Consider the following 18120-nt stretch of genomic DNA (forward strand, 5'->3'; position numbering starts at 1 on the left):
TACCTTAGCCTTCAGGACTTCAGTGTCCATTCCATGACTGGCCTTAAAGATTTTCTGTGCTTCTTGTGTAGGCCTGACGAGAATTTAAAAAGGAGACGTTAATATTAGCAGGGAACACACACACACGCACGCACACACACACACACACACACACACTTACTGGCTGAGCTGTTTCCAGCGCTGGAAAAAGTCCTGGGACGCCATCTCAGTGGGCTGGAAGAACTTGTTAATGGTGACGGGCAGCTTCAGGGTGAGATTCTGCAGAGCTCCACCGTATCTGTTTGAAGGTTGGGTTAGGGTTAGGGAGTGTTTGAGCTGTGTGACTGATACACAGCCTCAGTGTCAGCTCACCTGAACTTGATGTTGAGCAGTGGAGCCTCTGAGAAGTCGGTCAGACACTCGATGTTGAGCACCTGTTGGATCTGAGCTCCACCCTCTACCAGTGGCTCAACTGGTTTGGTCTGAACGTTGAGCTGTAACTGGCTGTCAAGGAGCATCCATACATCACTAATACAAAAACACACACATACACTCGCACCTACACACACTCTGATGTGAGCACAGTCAGAGGAGTTGATGATATATATTCACAAACATTAGTCTGCTTTCTACAGGAGGTTCACACACTGTTAATGTACCTGTGATCTGTCCACTTGTGTATGATTATGTAAACCTCCAGGTGGATCTACCTGAGCGCATACACTCTGTGACTCTGAAAGGATATGAGACTGCAGCTCTCCAGGACAGCTGACTGTGGTGGTGAAGCTAGCGAACTGAACCGACGTCTTGTTACCGTAGAATAAGTACATCCTCCCTGAGACACACACACACACACGTTAGAAACTCAAACATGGAGTCTCGATTTATAAAGAGTATGGAGAGAAGAGCCGCTCCAGTCTGAAGAAACCAGGCTAACTACACCAAACGACACGAACATATGTGGATAAAGCCCAACAGACTCCGCCCCCTCCTGTCATAAAACACTCACCCAGGTTCTGACGGTACTCAGACTTGATGCCGATCTGTAGCAGCTGATTCTCAAACAGAACTCCGTTGTTCTTGCAGACAAACCTGCAGGTGAAACACATCATGGAGTCAGTGACCAATGAGCAGTCAGTTTGATGAATCAATACTCAGCTACATAAAGCATCATCACAGGTATCACAGGTTATTCGGTTTGATGAATCACAACTCAGCTACTTAAAGCATCATCACAGGTATCACAGGTAATTCAGTTTGATGAATCACAACTCAGCTACTTAAAGCATCATCACAGGTATCACAGGTAATTCAGTTCGAAACTGATTCATGTTTACCATTTGATTATTTAAGGATTAAAAAGCAGTTTGTCTGATTAGGTGGGGAACTCTGCAGGAATCAATTAGAACAGGTTAATTAATCAAAGATGACAGCAGGTGACTCCCCCTACAGGCAACATGCAGCGCTGCAGCCAGTCTCACACACACACACACACACACGCACACACGCACACACGCACACACGCACACACACACAGAAAGCTTACTTGTTGAGAAGTTCATCTGCCTCAGGAAGAGGAGCAGCAGGATCCTCAGAGGGAGGAGCAGAGCTGAGAGGCCGCAGGACAGAGGAGGAGGACCAGGAGGAGGACCACAGGATAGAGGAGGAGGAGGACCACAGGATAGAGGAGGAGGAGGACCACAGGATAGAGGAGGAGGAGGACCACAGGATAGAAGAGGAGGAGGACCACAGGATAGAGGAGGAGGAGGACCACAGGATAGAGGAGGAGGAGGACCACAGGATAGAAGAGGAGGAGGAGGACCACAGGATAGAGGAGGAGGAGGACCACAGGACAGAGGAGGAGGAGGACCAGGAGGAGGACCACAAGACAGAGGAATACATGAAAGAATGGAGAAAGAAAGGAGGAGGGAGGAGTAACATGAGGAGGAAATCAGAGCGGTTACAGAGAAACACCAGAGAAGGAGGAGGAGAGGATAAAATGCTGAGGTTAGTGAAAGCAGTTAAACATCTTTTCACAGACATGTTCAGTTTCATCATCATCTATCTACATGTTAGTGTGTTTACTGCAGCACACTGAGTCAAACACTAGCTCAACACGTCATCCAATCAGGAGTGATCACCCTGCCGAGCCATGCTCAAACTGAAGACATTAAAAGGGTGTTCCTGTAGGATCACAGACTCCACCTGCGGGGGGGCGCACTCACAGAGGAGCTTTAAACTATCCTCCCACATTATTAAACATATCTGTAATGTGAAGAACATGTGCTGGACCACGAGTGTCACAGTTTAAACTTCAGTATGAATAAAAAGTTAACACTATCGTTACCACGGCAACACAAATCAAAGTCCTAGTCGCCAAACACGGGCTGATTTATGGTTTTTAATTTGCAGAACTGCAGACAGACTCCTTTACCACAACACCTTCCCTGATTGTTGTATTGCATTGTTGTCACGCTAGAGAGGGGGCGGGGCTTCCTGCCTGGGTGTATGGCCAAATGGCTGAGGAGCCAGCATCTTGATGAGCTCAGGCGTGCAGGTTTGCAGGAGGTCGTGGGAGGCTGGATGAGAGACAATTGACTGCTTCCCCGAGTTTATCTTGAGTTATTGTCCCGTGTTTTATGTTAGAATACTGAGCTGTCATGCGACGGAGGAGAACGCGCTGGAACTGAGCAGAGAGAGTAATTCCAGAGTGAAGCATTGTGGTGCCGCAGCGAGGCAGCAACAGGTGAGGTCTGTCTCTCTAGCTTTAGCAGCCGGTCTCAGGTTTGTGTTTGATTTGATTGATATGAAAACAGGGTGGTGCATCATTAAGTCAGAATACTGAGTGTGACTTTAAAGAGCGCTCAGTGTGAACACACAAGCTGCTTCTCTTCAGTGAGCTGCAGTAAAACATGATCCTAACTTCACACACTGTTCACATGTATGTAGAACATGAAGCTGGATGTTTACAGCAGAGCCATGATGTTTCTATGTCTGTAATAATAACGAGTGTAGATGATGACAGTGAAGCAGGAAGCAGCACGACTTCCCTTTGATGTTCCTGAGAGGACGAACAATAAACTGAAAATACAGAAAAGACTAAGCTAATTAATAATGAAGCTCTAAGGAGAGAGTAGCCCTTCAGTTATTTAAAGCTTAAACAAAAGTTTGGTTAGTTTTTAACTTTATTTTGGAGGGAAACATCTTTTCATCGTGTTTTCATCACCAGAGTGTTTAAATGTGTTTGTACATGTTCAGTGTGTGTGTGTGTGTGTGTCTTTTATAAATTAAACCAACAACATGTTCATTGAAAGACACACAATCTATCCTACAAACACAACGTGGATCCGCCATGTTTGTAGTTTTCTAACTGTAGTAACATGACTACAGGCCCTTACTCCGAGTCACCAGAACCCTCCACCAATAGGGAGTCAGAGGTCTCGGTGGGCGGTTCCAGATCTCTGTCAATGTCCAATCACGGAAGAGGACAGGAGACAGACACACATTCAAATCAAAACACACGCGCGCACACACACAAGCGCGCGCACACACACACAGGAAAATGGAGAGAAGGGAAGAAGAGAAAAAAGACGAAAGACAGTCACAAACACAGCAAGATAAAAGAACAGACAAGTGTAGCCGACCTGACGACCATGGAGACTGAACGTGTCAGACGGACTTTAACCCCTTCTGTTAGAAGTTTAGGTTATATTAACAGCCTGATAACACCCCCCTCCCCCCCCCAATGACATGATGGGGGGACTACCTGCAGTCTCTGAGGCGAGCTCAGATTGTGACAGTGAGACAGATGGTGTTGTTATCTTATACAACAAGGAATAAAACAATGAATGAAGTAGATTTAATATGATTCCTCGAACGCCTTGTTGAGATAACATTCAGGAGGATAAATAAAAGTGTTGTCAGGCTCTGCAGAGGAGCAGTGAGGTGAGGGTCAATGTCTCCAGGTCGACAGGTTCATATTAAACAAAGAGAGAGAAAGACAGAGCCGACAGCAGCACAGACACTTTACACTTAGCTGTATGAGGGCGCCGTCACACCGCTGTTTACAGACAAAAAAAGAGACGCACGTCCAAGTCCACTACGGCACATCAGAGAACATATCAGAGAACTGACATTTTATCAGATACAGCCATAAATAAAATCGATAAATAAAAGAGAGCCGCGGTCATAGAACATGACAGCTTCCTGTCTTTACTCTGAGTCACATACAGACTGAATGAAGGCTGTCCAAACTGACATTTTATCAGATACAGCCATAAATAAAATCGATAAATAAAAGAGAGCCGCGGTCATAGAACATGACAGCTTCCTGTCTTTACTCTGAGTCACATACAGACTGAATGAAGGCTGTCCACGTTGTTTACCTGAACTGTACCGTGTCACAGCGTGCCGTTAGTACAACACGGAGCGCTCACACTGCTCAAATAAACCCGACTTTAGGGGGGGAAGCGTTCTTAGGCACGGTACGGATTGCCAGTGTGACCGCGCCCTTAAACACAAACACACCACAACTGTCTACACACACACACACACAGAGAGAACAGCACCTGTCAATCAAAGTCAAGGTGCTTCAACAGCTGTGTGTGTGTTGCATATATCTGATGTTTCTGTCTTCAGTGTCTCATCCAGCTCATCAAGAGCATTTACCTGAGGAAGCCGTCATCGTTCACAGCAGCAGAGACTGCAGCAGGCCCCGCCTCAGAGAACACGTCAACCAATAGGCTGCCAGCGCTTGCTGGAGCAGCACCGACAGGAACCGCAGAACGAATCCCGAGGAGGTCAGCTGACGGAGACGGGGTGGACTAAGAGAAAGGAGAGAGCGGTCAGTCGGACCATGATGATAAAACACTTCAGTTAGACGATACACAGAGAGCGTGCTCACAGCGTTAGAGGCCGCCATGGCTGACGTGTCAGGGCCCCTCTCGCCCCCTCCGTTCAGCTCTCCTCCCTCCCTCTTGTTGTCCTCCAGCTCGGTCACAGACACGGCGCCCGGGCCTTTCTTCTTCTTCAGTTTAGCCAGGATGGACGACTCCCTCTCTGGGAACGGAGGCATCTCCTCCAGGACGGTCGCCTGAGGAGACACAGAGAGACACAGGTGTTCTTTAAGAGCTACACACACAGACACACACACAGAGAGACACACACGGACACAGAGACACACACACACACACACAGACACAGACACAGACACAGACACAGACACACACAGAATCACAGACACACACACAGAATCACAGACACACACAGACACACACAGACACACACTCACACACACTCACACACACACACCAGGACGTCAGTGCTGGCAATGGAGGAAAGCTTCAGGTACTCCACGGCTCTCTGCTGCAACTCCACGTCGGAGTTTCGGATCTGGCTGTCGCAGCGCAGCACCTCCTGGATGGTGGCCTTGGTCTCTGGGAACAGGTTGATGAACTTGATGTAGGCGGACAGCAGCAGGGCGCGGGTGGGCACCGAGCACAGGTGGAATTTGGAGTGAAGAAGGTTAAACTGGACCAGGGGGCTGAAACATCAAGCAATATTATTAGTCATCAATCAGACTTTTAACTTTGTGCTTTAGCAGACAAAAAACACTAACCAACCTGGATCGAGGGTCACCAGCAATAAGATTTCCAAACTCTCCCAGAATGTAGCCTCCAACTTTCACCATGTTCTCATGGCAGGCGGGGGCCTGCAGGGCCTGCAGCAGAAAAAACACCGATGTTACTGTGTGATAATAAGAGGCGTTCTAAAGAGCTGGATCAGACATCAATCAGAGCATTCAGCAAATACTCACTCTTAAAAGCTGATCAATAATAATAATAATAATGATAATAATAATACATTGGTTTTATAAAACACTTTTCTGAAAACTCAAAGACGCTTTGACAAAAACATAAAACAATAAACTACAAGGACAGTACAACGAAAAAGTAATGTGGGGGGGGGGGAATTAGTGGTTGTAGGCAGTGATGAAGAGTTGAGTTTTGAGGGATTTCTGGAAGGAGGTGAGTGTGTGTGTATGTGGGGGGGGGGTCTCGGATGTTATTTGGGAGTGAGTTCCAGAGGGTTGGAGCAGCAATGGAGAAAGCCCTGTCACCCCAGGGCCGATAGTTTGGGTGCGTTCGAATTGTCCCTCCTATCTCCTTTCACTATCCACTTTACCTTAACCCCGGAAGCATTTAAGTGGCGGCCATGATAAGAGCTGTTCGAATTCTCTAAAAGTTAAGGAAAGGTGGGTCAATGCTTCCTTTATAACCTCCTTTAGCACAGGATACACTGGACCATCCTTTACCAAAGGAGATGAGATATGCCGCCCCACAATTCCTTGCGGCCACAAAATTTAAAGCGAGTCGCACATCTGACCGTTCACGGAAATGAACGATGATTGTAAAGTGACACAGATCATGTAAGGGATAAAAAGAGACATTTTTATCCAGATGATGTTTTATTCAACATATTTCATTCACTTAAGGATGCTATGTGCAGTTGTACATTTGTATGCTTAAAATATTATGTGTAGGCTATATCTTGCAGAAATGTAACAATTAATTTCATACAATCATACTTATGTTGATGTTGATTTATGAGTGGACAGGAAGCTGATGGTTTCACTTTTGTTAGGCTACTTGTAGCCTGGTAATCTATATTTCTTTTATATCAATCCCAACCTTGTGGTGATTAGGATTATTTCACCGGTAAGAAGGCACAGGGGAAAGTTTTTTAGATGCGCTTTTAGTAGTCCATTTTCTGAACAATGTAGTTTCAACACGGCGGACCCACGTCATTAACCTCCGCCGACCTGTCGCATTTAGTGACGCCGCCTAGGAGGGACAATTCGAACGCACCCTTTGTCCTGCGGGGGGGGGGGGGGGGGGGGGGGGGGGGGACAGGATGTCAGTCTACATGTGAACATTTCAGGCAGTATCACCTCAAAGACCGTCTTGGCGGCGTAGCCCTGCACGTCATCTCGGTTGATGACGATTTGGATGACACGATACCAAACCTCCTCACTGACATAGTCTCCAGCGATGCGGATCAGGTTTAGGATGGTGTCCACGTACCATGAGTAATCCACGGCGTACTTCTCTGCCAGGATGGCCACCTTCAGCACCTGGAGGAGGGAAACACATTAAAGCTTATAGTCTGATAATCTTACAGTCAGATGGTCGCCTCCACGCGGCTCCACCCACCATCTCCTCCCTGATGGAGTAGTCTGCGGTCTCCAGGTAGCTCAGCATCTCAGCTACGATCTGCTTGGCGTTGCTGCGGTCACACATGGCGTAGAGCAGATCAGCCGCTCGCTGCCGAACACTCACGTCCCTCTCAGTCTGCAGAGACACAGAGCACACGTTACTGCTTCAACTCAATGATTTGATAAGACAGAGGTAAGGCGTGTTCTGTGCACGGGGCGCCACCTTGAGGGCGTTGATGACGGTCTCGATGTGCGTCTTCACAGCTTCATGAGAGAACTCGGAGCTGGCCAGAGTGCACATGCTCTCCAGAGCCAGGTAGCGCAGGTTAGTCTCTCTGTGCTGCAGGAACTGGCCCAGCTGGTTACAGGCTCGCACCAGCAGGTTCGGCTCACTGAGGACCAGAAGACCAGAAAGTCAAATTAAACTCCCCGAGTTAGACGTGTCAACATAAACCTGAGCAGGCTGTAAGAGCTGACTTTACATTTAAAACTTCTAACAAAGACCACCATGTAGTGAATAAGACACTCTGACATCATCATCTGCTTGGCTGATATCTCACCTGTCGTAGTGGATGATGAGGGAAATGGCCTCGAACAGGATGGCATTCTTGGCATTGGAGTGCTGAACCTTCTTGGACTTGGGTGGCTCCTGGGCCTTGTTGAGGATGGTCTCCAGACACTCCACCAGACGACCTTTAACAGCGCCATCCTCTGGAGGAGGGTAGCACTGCAGCAGGCGCAGCAGCTTGCAGGAGAGCCACGGTGCAGGGACAAAGTAGTAGGTGTAGTCCTGCAGGTCGGTGGAGGCTGACGACACAATCTGCAGAACACACAGGTATCAGAAGGTAACCAGTGGAGACTCTGCATCACTAACACTCATTCAGGAAGGATCAGCAGTGTTCTCTCGTAGTGACTGAACAGGGGTCAAGTCATCCACCTGAGAATCTTCAATGTAGTTTACTAGAGCTCTGATTGTATCTTTGTTTATTATTATTTGTTTATTTAACAGCATGCAGTAAACAAGCTTCATATGTTAAGTACGAAGTAGATGCCATGCATAAAGGTTTCTAGCCTTGGCTAATTGCAACCCCCGTCCCTGGCTAGGCTTTCAAAATTAAAACTGAATCATTAGACTTACAGAAACATTGATGTTATATTTGTATATTTTATATTTGTATGTTAAGCTGCTCTTTGTTACTGTCACTCACCCTGCTGAGACGAGACACGGCCAGGGACACACAGGTCTTAAACTCATCCGGATTCTTCTGACTCAGACAAGTGATGAGAGAGATGGCAGCTGTCACCACACCCTGAAACACACACATCAACATCATCTTCATCTTCATCTTCATCTTCATCTTCATCTTCATCTTCATCTTCATCTTCATCTTCTCTGTTATTTCAGGTCTTAAAGGAAACTTTCATCACGTTGTTCAGATGTAGTGTGCAGGTGTTCTCACCATGTGCTGGTCGTTTAGCAGGTGAACCACACGAGACGTCCACTCCCCCATCAACACGAGGTCAGGAGAGGTCTTATAGAGCCTCAGCAGACAGAGAGCGGCGGACTGCTTCACGCTGTCCATGGTGTCTCTGCAGGCGTCACATGACCAGCTCAGTCACACATGTGTTTGAGACATGACAGATACTATCAGGAGAGTTCAGACCACTCACCCAGCCACCAGGATCCGGGGGATCTCGCTGGCGAAGGCCTCGGCCATCTCACGGCTCCCCACATTGGCGATGCAGTGAAGCGCAAGGCACATGAAGGTGGGGTTACGGCTCGAAAGGTCGTTCTTGATGGCGTTGTTGATGAGACGGATGAGCTCACTGTTACTGTTCACCAGCACGGAGATGAACAGGTAACCCTGCAGGGTTTAAAATCATACACATCAGATACACCTGGGAAATGTAGTCCTTTAACGTTTTCAATTACAAACATCAGATACACCTGGGTAATGTAGTCCTTTAACGTTTTAGATTAGACACATCAGATACACCTGGGTAATGTAGTCCTTTAACATTTTAGATTAGACATATCAAGATACACCTGGGTAATGTAGTCCTTTAACGTTTTAGATTAGACACATCAGATACACCTGGGTAATGTAGTCCTTTAACATTTTAGATTAGACATATCAAGATACACCTGGGTAATGTAGTCCTTTAACGTTTTAGATCACAAACATCAGATACACCTGGGTAATGTAGTCCTTTGACATTTTAGATTAGACACATCAGATACACCTGGGTAATGTAATCCTTTAATGTCCCTTCATGTTGTTGACATGTTGAGAGAGTTGTTGACTCCAAGTGTATCATGGTAACTGTAGTTTCTCAGTTGTATTGTAAAGCTCATTTTTTATGACACATGATGATGATCTATGTGTAATAAATCTTTAACACCAGCAGGTGGAACTAAAACACTGCTAGTTCACACCTGTGTGTTTGAGTGACATTAATTATTATAATTCACGAGGACTAAACAAACAGCTGGATTATGTTATTGTGATGGTTGATTCAAACTGCCCGACTGACAGATAGCTGCTCCTGCTCCCTCTCTCGTCTCCTGCTCCCTCTCTCCTCCCTCTCTCCTCCCTCTCTCATCTCCTGCTCCCTCTCTCCTTTCCTGGTCCCTCTCTCCTCTAATGAAGCCTTTTACTCCTGTCCCTACATTTAGTTGATGGTTTCTATCCTCAGGCCAGTCTTAATGTTAGTGTCCTCACTGAAGGGTCAGAGAATAAAAAGCTTTGTGCTGTGTAAAGTTCCTGACTCGACATTATCCCGCTGACTCAACACTTCCTGTTCCTGAGTCCACCACACAGTGAGGAAACAGGTTCAGCTCTCTGTTCTGCTTTAACATCAACTATGTTCTTCACCTCCCTGTTCTCTACATGTTCAAAACAAAAAAAGAAATCAAGAGGAGCAGGAGGAGAAGGAGGAGCAGGAGGAGCAGGAGGAGCAGGAGGAGGAGGAGGAGGAGGAAGAGGAGGGTGACTATGTTCCTCTTGGGGATGATTATGTGGTCTGTTATTTCAGATTCAGGTTTTTTGTTCTTCACGTTTTGTAAAAAGATTCAAAGTCAGATTGAAAATGATCGATAGTGTTGGAAAGAACTGAAGCTTTAAACTAAAGTATAAGGTGACGGTCCAATCAGATCCACAGGTCGCTTCTCATTTCAATGTTTCAGAAAGATGTCTTTAAAACTATGACATCACGGCATGCTGACGTGGACTTTAAATACTTCTTTGACACGTTTCAGCTTCAAACCTTCATCAGGAAGTCCAACAGATGAACAGAGAGCCTCTCGTCTCCCCTCATATCAGCTGGACTGTTATACCAACAACATCCAGGTGAAAAAGTTTGTTAATAAAAGTGAAGACGACTTCACAGATTGTTGTTTCAAACATTAAAGGTGAGTTCAGATAAGAGAACCTGTGACTGAAACTCCATCTCTGACGATGTGAAGCAAACGCCATAAAGCCAACATTTAAAGAGCGAGTCATGTCTCTGTGCAGACCCAGGTCAACGAGTTGAACCTGAACTGTAGTCTGGACCTGAAGCCCGGAGTCTGGATGAAGACCAGCACTGAACCAACACAGCGTGATAACACACAGGTCATTGATCCTCCTACAGCCTGGATCACACAGTCTTTCATATTCTGACATCATGATCCCACCATGTGATCAATACGAGCTGCTGATTAAACAGAAGAAACTGTCACATCTCAGATTGTGTTTCCCAGAACTCCTCGTTCTCCAAACCTCCCTGATTGTGTTCACACAACGTCACGTATCGATCCCTGAGCTCTACTTCTCCTGACGACACACACATCGTCTGCACTGAGTTTAAAAACAGACTGATGATGAGCTCATGATGTGAAAGATCAATCGTTAGAGACACACAGGCTTATTAAGAAACATGTGTTAGAGGGGGCGTGGCCTAATTCAAGACAAGACATTTTTGTTTTGAATAAAAAACCTTGGCTGACTACTAAAACTGTTTGAAGACGTTTAACATGCTCACATGAACTGAAAAATAACAAATCATTTGAACACACACACACACACACACACACACACACACACACACACACACACACACACTGTTAGATGTCATGAAAGTATACTGTGCATGAAGAGTGGGGGAGGGGAGGGGGGGGCTTACCAATGAAGCTGAGCGCCTCTGGGACACGCACACACGCACACACGCACACACGCACAAACGCACACGGCAGTGGACTTACGATCTGCTTCTCGGTGTACTTGTTGGAGCTGAGCAGGTTGACGGCCTCCATGTGTCCGAAGTCGATGTCATGTCCGAGCAGGAAGATGAAGAGCAGCTTGCACACGTACTTCTTCTTGCTGTATCCATCCAGAGCTTTGTCTCCCTTGAACTTGGAGCGAATGTTGGCCAGCTCTTTATTGATCCGTTTGATCTCGGCTTCCTTACTCTTACCTGAAAGAACAGGAAGTGACACGTTGTCATCATTTACAATGTGCACAGGACGCCTCCTCTCACTGAGGGTAAAGAGTCTGTAAAGATGTGCTTTCAGATATTAAATATGAGACAAAAACATGACGAAATCTGATCAGTCACAACATGATCAAGGCGCCATAGCTTCAGTCACATGACCAGCGCAGACAGCTGGAGGAGTGGCCTCCTTTGAAAACACTGTAGAACTGCAGCACAGGCTTTTGAATTGAAGATTTGATATAAATGACACGTTAACATCAGCTAAAACCACAGAAGAAGAAACGTTCACACAGACCTTTATTAACTACAGATCTTCATCTCGGAGTGTTTCTGACTCCTCCTCTAGACTCTTAAAGCTCTGCCCCCCTAACCGTTTTCAATTCTCTGATGTTTAGGAGTTTAACCACCAGAGGGGGACTAGAACGGTCTCTGTGACCTCAGGAAGAGTCCAGGTCCAGCACAGGCCGAGTCTCTGCCCCACATTCAAACAACACCTGTGCACAAGTCTGCTTCAGTTTCTGAGACGCAGAGGGAGGAGCAAAGGAAATGTCTCTGTGAGCTCCAGTGAGAGAGGAGAGAGGGTCCAGGGGTCCAGACTACACCGTTACAAAGACCCAACAGACTCTTTTAGAGGATGTTCTGTTGGTTTCTGATCTGTGTGTGTGTGTGTGTGTGTGTGTGTGTGTGTGTGTGTGTGTGTGTGTGTGTGTGTGTGTGTGTGTGTGTGTGTGTGTGTGTGTGTGTGTGTGTGTGTGGGATCAGAGTCTCATAATTTCTATAAACAGAGATAATCATGTTTACATAAAGACTGCTCACATCTCATTCACACGCTGGATTTTCAGCCAACCGGCAACGAGGTGTGGAAGATAAACCAATCAGAGCCAACCACCTGAGCAGGTAACGTGTGAAATAACATCGGGGGGGGTAGTAGCTCAGTCTGTAGGGACTTGGGACCAGAGGATTGCCGGTTCAAGTCCCGGTGCAGAACAAGTCTGGAAGTTGGTCTGGTCCAGTTCACTTCCTGAGTACTGCCGAGGCACCGAACCCCCACAGAGTGAATCTCCCCTAAACATTATATAATATATATATATATATATATATTATAATGATCACAGAGGAGTTCACACTGAACGTTTTCATCAGTCGCCACAGCAGCTGATTATCTACTTCAGGAACTATTCATATTTATTCATGAATAATAAACCTCCATCTACAGCACAGAGAGCACTGAGCAGGGGGGACGGATTAGACAAATTAAATTAAATAATAATACATCTTAAATATTTAAAAAAAGAAGAGAAGAATCTAGATTTTAAATAAGTCGACTTTTTGTCCGACCTCCATCTGACACACACAGACGACGGGGCGGTCCGGATCCCTCCTATCTCCTTTCACTATCCTCTTCACCTTAACCCCGGGGAAAACGTCATGAGGTTAAGGAAAGATGTTAGGAGAATTCATAAAGGACTTAGATGGCGATGGCGCTGCTCTGACAATCCGACCACATTTCCACTAGGCAACGCCATTAATGTGGCGGGCCGGCAGAGGTTAATGACGTGGGTCTGCCGTGGTGAAACTACAATGTCCAGAAAATGGACTACTAAAAGATCTAAAAAACTTTCCCCTGTGCCTTCTTACCGGTGAAATAATCCTAATTACCACGAGGAAGTGAAATAAAAGACATATAGACTACCATTAGCTTCCTGTCCACTCGTACATCAACATCAGAATAAATATTATTACATTTATGAAAGATATACAGAATGTTTATCTGCACAAAGCATTCTGAAGTGAATGAAACTTCATCTGGATAAAAACATCCCTTACATGATCTGTGTCACTTTACAATCATCGTTAGTTTTCGTGAGCGGTCAGATGAGCGATTGGCTTTAAATGTTGCGGCCGCAAAGAATTGTGGGTCGGCCTATCTCATCTCCTTTGGTAAAGGATGGTCCAGTGTCTCCTAAAGGAGGTTATAAAGGAAGCATTGACCCACCTTTCCTTAGCTTTTAGAGAATTTAAACGGCTCTTATCACTGAAACACTTCGGGGTCATTTCACTCAGTGAGGAACCTTTCAGACGCACCCAACATGCTGATACTATGACCTCTACATGACCTCTAGTTTGACCTTGTTAAGGATGTTTGCACGGGTCAAAGTCAGGAGGAGGTTGGGCTGCAGTGTCACACTAATATAAAATAACACATTTAATATCATATACTGCAAAGAGTTGAAATAGATGGTAAATAAACTAAATGAGTTTCTTCTCTGACAGTAAATATGATTTTTAAGAACATACAGATGTGTCAGATCTGTGACATCACGATTATTTATTAAATTTGATATGATTCTGATATAAATCTAATGATGTCAACACGTGTTCGTTACCACGGCAACAACAATAGAAGTCCTGTAGAGCCCTGATGTTGGATTAATGACTGGGACACTCTGAATGGAACAGAGACGTTTTAGTTTTCCTCATGATGAATCCTTCCTCTCCTCCTCACCTGGCTGATCCGACAGGTGACCATTTGAAATCTTTGGTGTTTTTAATCAACTCGATATTTAAATAAAGAAGATTTTAGAGTTTTAAACAAGACGTCGAACATATTAACAGCATTAATACATGACAATTATATAAACACACACACACACACACACACACACACACACACACACACACAAAGAATCATACACATGTACATACACACACACACACAGGATCGTACAGATGTACATACACACACACACACAGGATCATACAGATGTACATACACACACACACACAGGATCGTACAGATGTACATACACACACACACACACAGGATCGTACAGATGTACATACACACACACACACAGGATCGTACAGATGTACATACACACACACAGGATCGTACAGATGTACATACACACACACAGGATCGTACAGATGTACATACACACACACACACACACACAGGATCGTGTACACACACACACACACACATTTCAGAATGAGAGTACAATGTGTCGTTGAGATGTTTGTGGTTATTATCAGTGTGACCGATGTGACAGTGTCACCGTATTTACGGTACAGTTACCGACAACACGTGAGGAACTACTGATTTCTACATTAGTGTGAATTTGACGGCTCGTAGGAGAATCAGGGAGACCTGTAGTAGTGCCGTGATGACGTCACGTCACTACAGTTCGTGCTGTTAATGACAGCAGTGATAACATGAAGGGGGGGGGGGGTGTAACGGTGTTAAATGTGACTTACAGTTTCTGATGTCCGAGATGAAAACCGCTAATCCGCGCATCCCGTCTCCCTTCGATACAGCCGGCATGTTGGCAGCTTGGTGTTTGCTCTCCGGCCTGATCCGTTACCGTGAACCGACGGTCAGCTCCTCTCTCCGGCCTGATCCGTTACCGTGAACCGACGGTCAGATCTCCTGACTGCAAAGGGCCAACCTGACGCTGGTAGCAGCCCTATGAGTGCCCGTTAGCGGTGTGACGGTGTGTCGGTGGGTGGCTAGCTCCCTTAGCGCGTAGCAGATTAGCTGGATGTCGGTGGTTAAACCCGCAGAGGGAGAAGTTATCCCGGTTAACTGGCTCGTTTCCGCTGCTATGACAAGCTAACGTTATTTCATTCAATCCTTCTCAGGCTAACGTTAGCAGCTCCGCGCTCACCTGTAGTGTTGATTCAGGTTTAAAGACACTCCGTGGATGTTTCTAGAATCGGTCAGATCCGTTCATGAAAATAACGTCCGATGATTTAACGTTAAGTTACTTCGAGTCACGCACCGTAAAGCTAGCTCCACAGCTAGCTAGCTAGCTGGCTAGCGATATCATTCAAATGGTTGGAAACATCACCGGCTGACCGGAAACACTCAGCTGACAGAGTTACCTGCCGATCATCGATATGACATTAAACACCTGTTCTGTTTAAACCTGATAAATGAAATGTCCGGTCCGCACTAATTCTGCCTCCGCGGCTCGGTAAGGCTCGTGACACAAGAACCTACAGCAGGACCGCGCGCCACGTACCCGGGCACGCGTACGCTCCTTTCCAGCCCTGCGCTGATTGGCTGAGCTGGAGCTGAACCGTTATCAGAGAGAGGAGAGCTGAGATAAACAACGGACGCAGATTAGTATGAACGTAGACAGGTTCAGATGCTTCTCTGTTAACATGCACCTAACAGCTGAATGTGTCTTTGACTTTATCTGACACCCATGGGCGTCATAAAGGGGGGGTAGGCTCTTATTGGTCCTGAAATAAATCTCTAGTTTTAGTTTGGGTGAGTTTCTCTCTGAGTCTAAACAGAGTGAAGAAAAATTTACTTTATCCATCCCTGTAGGGTCCCCTAACCCTCTGCTTCTCACACTATATAAAACACACAGACACAAACCTGTGGACGTGCAGTTATAGAGAGATGTCAGGGGCCTACACATGGAGCACGCTGTGTCTGTTTGTGATTCGGTGCAATGCCTTGCTCCAGGGCACCTCGGCAGTGACCTGTCATCTCTGCAGCTCCCAGACCAACTTCCATACTTTGTTCCACATCGGGAGCTACTGCTGCAATAAATGCACATTTTACATTTTACAAACTCCATTTATCCCTTTTCGTCTTCTTATCCGAGGTCGGGTCACAGAGACAGAAAGTGAAGCTTTGTTACAGCATGAACATTGTTTTTTATTAAACACGGGTTATCTTTATGGCGTCATGTTTTTAAATGCTTTCTACAATCAAAGTGACCCTGACAGCTTTGAAGAGAGAACGATCGACCATAAATCAAAATCAAATGAATTGAAACATTTCAAACATTTGCTGCTTCCAGCTTCTTTGATGTTATTATGATTTAGTGAATTTAAAATCAGTTTTCTGAATATTGACTTGAAAAGAAGACGTTGGTGACTTGAATGAACTAAGTATAGGTATAGGTGATGATGAGGAGTTTGAAGTTGATATGCTGGAGGGGTGGCGAGCCAGTGGAGGTCATGGAGGATGGGGGTGATGTGGCTTTCTTCTCTTTTGAGTAAATAGATGAATGAGGAGAGATTTATTGCATTTGGACTTCTGGATCTGAAATTAACTTTAGTAAGAGTCTGGGTTGACCGACATCCAGCACTTTGTTCCATTAATATTAACAGTGTGGTGAAAACAGACCCAGAGAGAAAGAGACACCTTTTCATTTATTCATCTGATTGGTATTCGGTCAAATTAAACGCAGCTACAGATAACTGTCCAGGCCGATAATCAGTCCCCCCTTTTATTAGAGGTTCATTTCTGTTGCTAATTCTTGTTTTTATTTTCCTATAATAAATAAGACCATCAGAGGATAAACGGCCTCTGTTATAAACACTCCTCCTGCATATTTAGTAGTTTCATTAACTCACCGTCTGCTCCACTTACAGGAGCAGCAGTGGTGATCCTAGAGTCTGTTGGGGCCCAGGGCAAAAATGAATTAGGGGCCCTTCAACTGACGATCATCCCCATCATGTCTGTCCCGACGCTGATGCTCCATTCATGTGGAGTCGGACACATCACCATTGAAGTTGTAAAATGCACATGAGCGCCTGCTCAAGTCGGAAAAACTCAACAAAAAAAAATGAAGGTGCCCAACTTGCCGACTTGACATCTGAATTGTTGTCACGAGGGGCAAAAATGTTTTATTAGCGTTAAGATACTTTTTATTAATCATCGTCTTTGTAGTGTCCACGCTGTGTGTTGTGGTTGTTTCAACATTCCAACTTTCCAAACTGAAATCATGTGAACACACTGAAGTCAGAAGAACGACTTCCTGACTCAGGAACTGGGATCGTCCGAGGAGCACCTGAATGCAGCATCACTCCTCTTCCTCTTTTTCCTGATTCTTTTTTTTCACTCTATAGACGGATTAAATTAATTTAATTGAAAAACTTTGGTTTTTCAGCAGGGATACGAGAGTAAGTGCTGTCAGATGGGGCCCCCTTAGTGAGGTTTCCTACTGTCATTTGCACATTTAGGGCCACTGTTTATGAGCCCTCAGGGGCCCCCTACTGGTCTGAGGCCCCAAGCAGTTGCCGGTTGACAAGCAGTTCCTCTAAGGAGTACAGATTGTAATACAATAAACATTGGCCACAGAAGAGGAGCAGAGTTAATCATTTTAACTGTCCAACAGTCCAAAGGCTGAGACAACATAGTGATGCATTCTGAGTGAACTTAGTCCTTATTCAGCAGTGCTGGAGGTGATGTGTTACAAAGCAATGCACCTGTGTACTAACTCAGATTGCTTATTTGTTGTTATAAGTTTTATAATATACTGGTTTTGCAATGTAAGTAATCAGTTATTATTTATAAGAGACTGAAAAATAACACTGGAACTCAGATCTGGTCCACTGAATGGAGCAGCTCTCCTTTGACTTCTCTCCGTTTATTTTACAGAAATAAGATTGACTAAAATGTTAACAATTACTTATTAACACAGAAAATGACG

At 45.4% G+C, this 18120-nt stretch overlaps 1 protein-coding gene across 3 annotated transcripts in view; it reads right to left on the minus strand.

The window, feature by feature from the left end:
* ap2a1 (adaptor related protein complex 2 subunit alpha 1) overlaps nt 1-15691 on the minus strand; it is an 18033-nt gene extending 2342 nt beyond the window's left edge. Inside the window, exons 1-20 of one of the 3 annotated variants that reach the window (XM_065965038.1) lie at nt 14924-15689; nt 11436-11647; nt 8864-9057; nt 8653-8782; nt 8401-8502; nt 7753-8012; nt 7416-7584; nt 7191-7328; nt 6929-7111; nt 5601-5698; nt 5290-5521; nt 4883-5071; nt 4648-4802; nt 3378-3440; nt 1526-1588; nt 989-1071; nt 733-814; nt 352-483; nt 161-277; nt 4-73 (exon numbers count right to left, since the gene is read on the minus strand). In XM_065965038.1, coding sequence (XP_065821110.1) covers nt 4-73; nt 161-277; nt 352-483; nt 733-814; nt 989-1071; nt 1526-1588; nt 3378-3440; nt 4648-4802; nt 4883-5071; nt 5290-5521; nt 5601-5698; nt 6929-7111; nt 7191-7328; nt 7416-7584; nt 7753-8012; nt 8401-8502; nt 8653-8782; nt 8864-9057; nt 11436-11647; nt 14924-14990 — 2739 coding nt within the window. In that variant the 5' untranslated portion in view covers nt 14991-15689. Of the gene's footprint in view, nt 1-3; nt 74-160; nt 278-351; nt 484-518; nt 815-988; nt 1072-1525; nt 1589-3377; nt 3441-4647; nt 4803-4882; nt 5072-5289; nt 5522-5600; nt 5699-6928; nt 7112-7190; nt 7329-7415; nt 7585-7752; nt 8013-8400; nt 8503-8652; nt 8783-8863; nt 9058-11435; nt 11648-14923 lie in introns of those variants that run through there. The other 2 variants (XM_065965036.1, XM_065965037.1) reach the window with 2 other exon arrangements.
* Nucleotides 15692-18120: the final 2429 nt, after the last annotated feature.

This window comes from Labrus bergylta, chromosome 16 (assembly GCF_963930695.1).
Source record: "Labrus bergylta chromosome 16, fLabBer1.1, whole genome shotgun sequence".
NCBI lineage: Eukaryota > Metazoa > Chordata > Actinopteri > Labriformes > Labridae > Labrus > Labrus bergylta.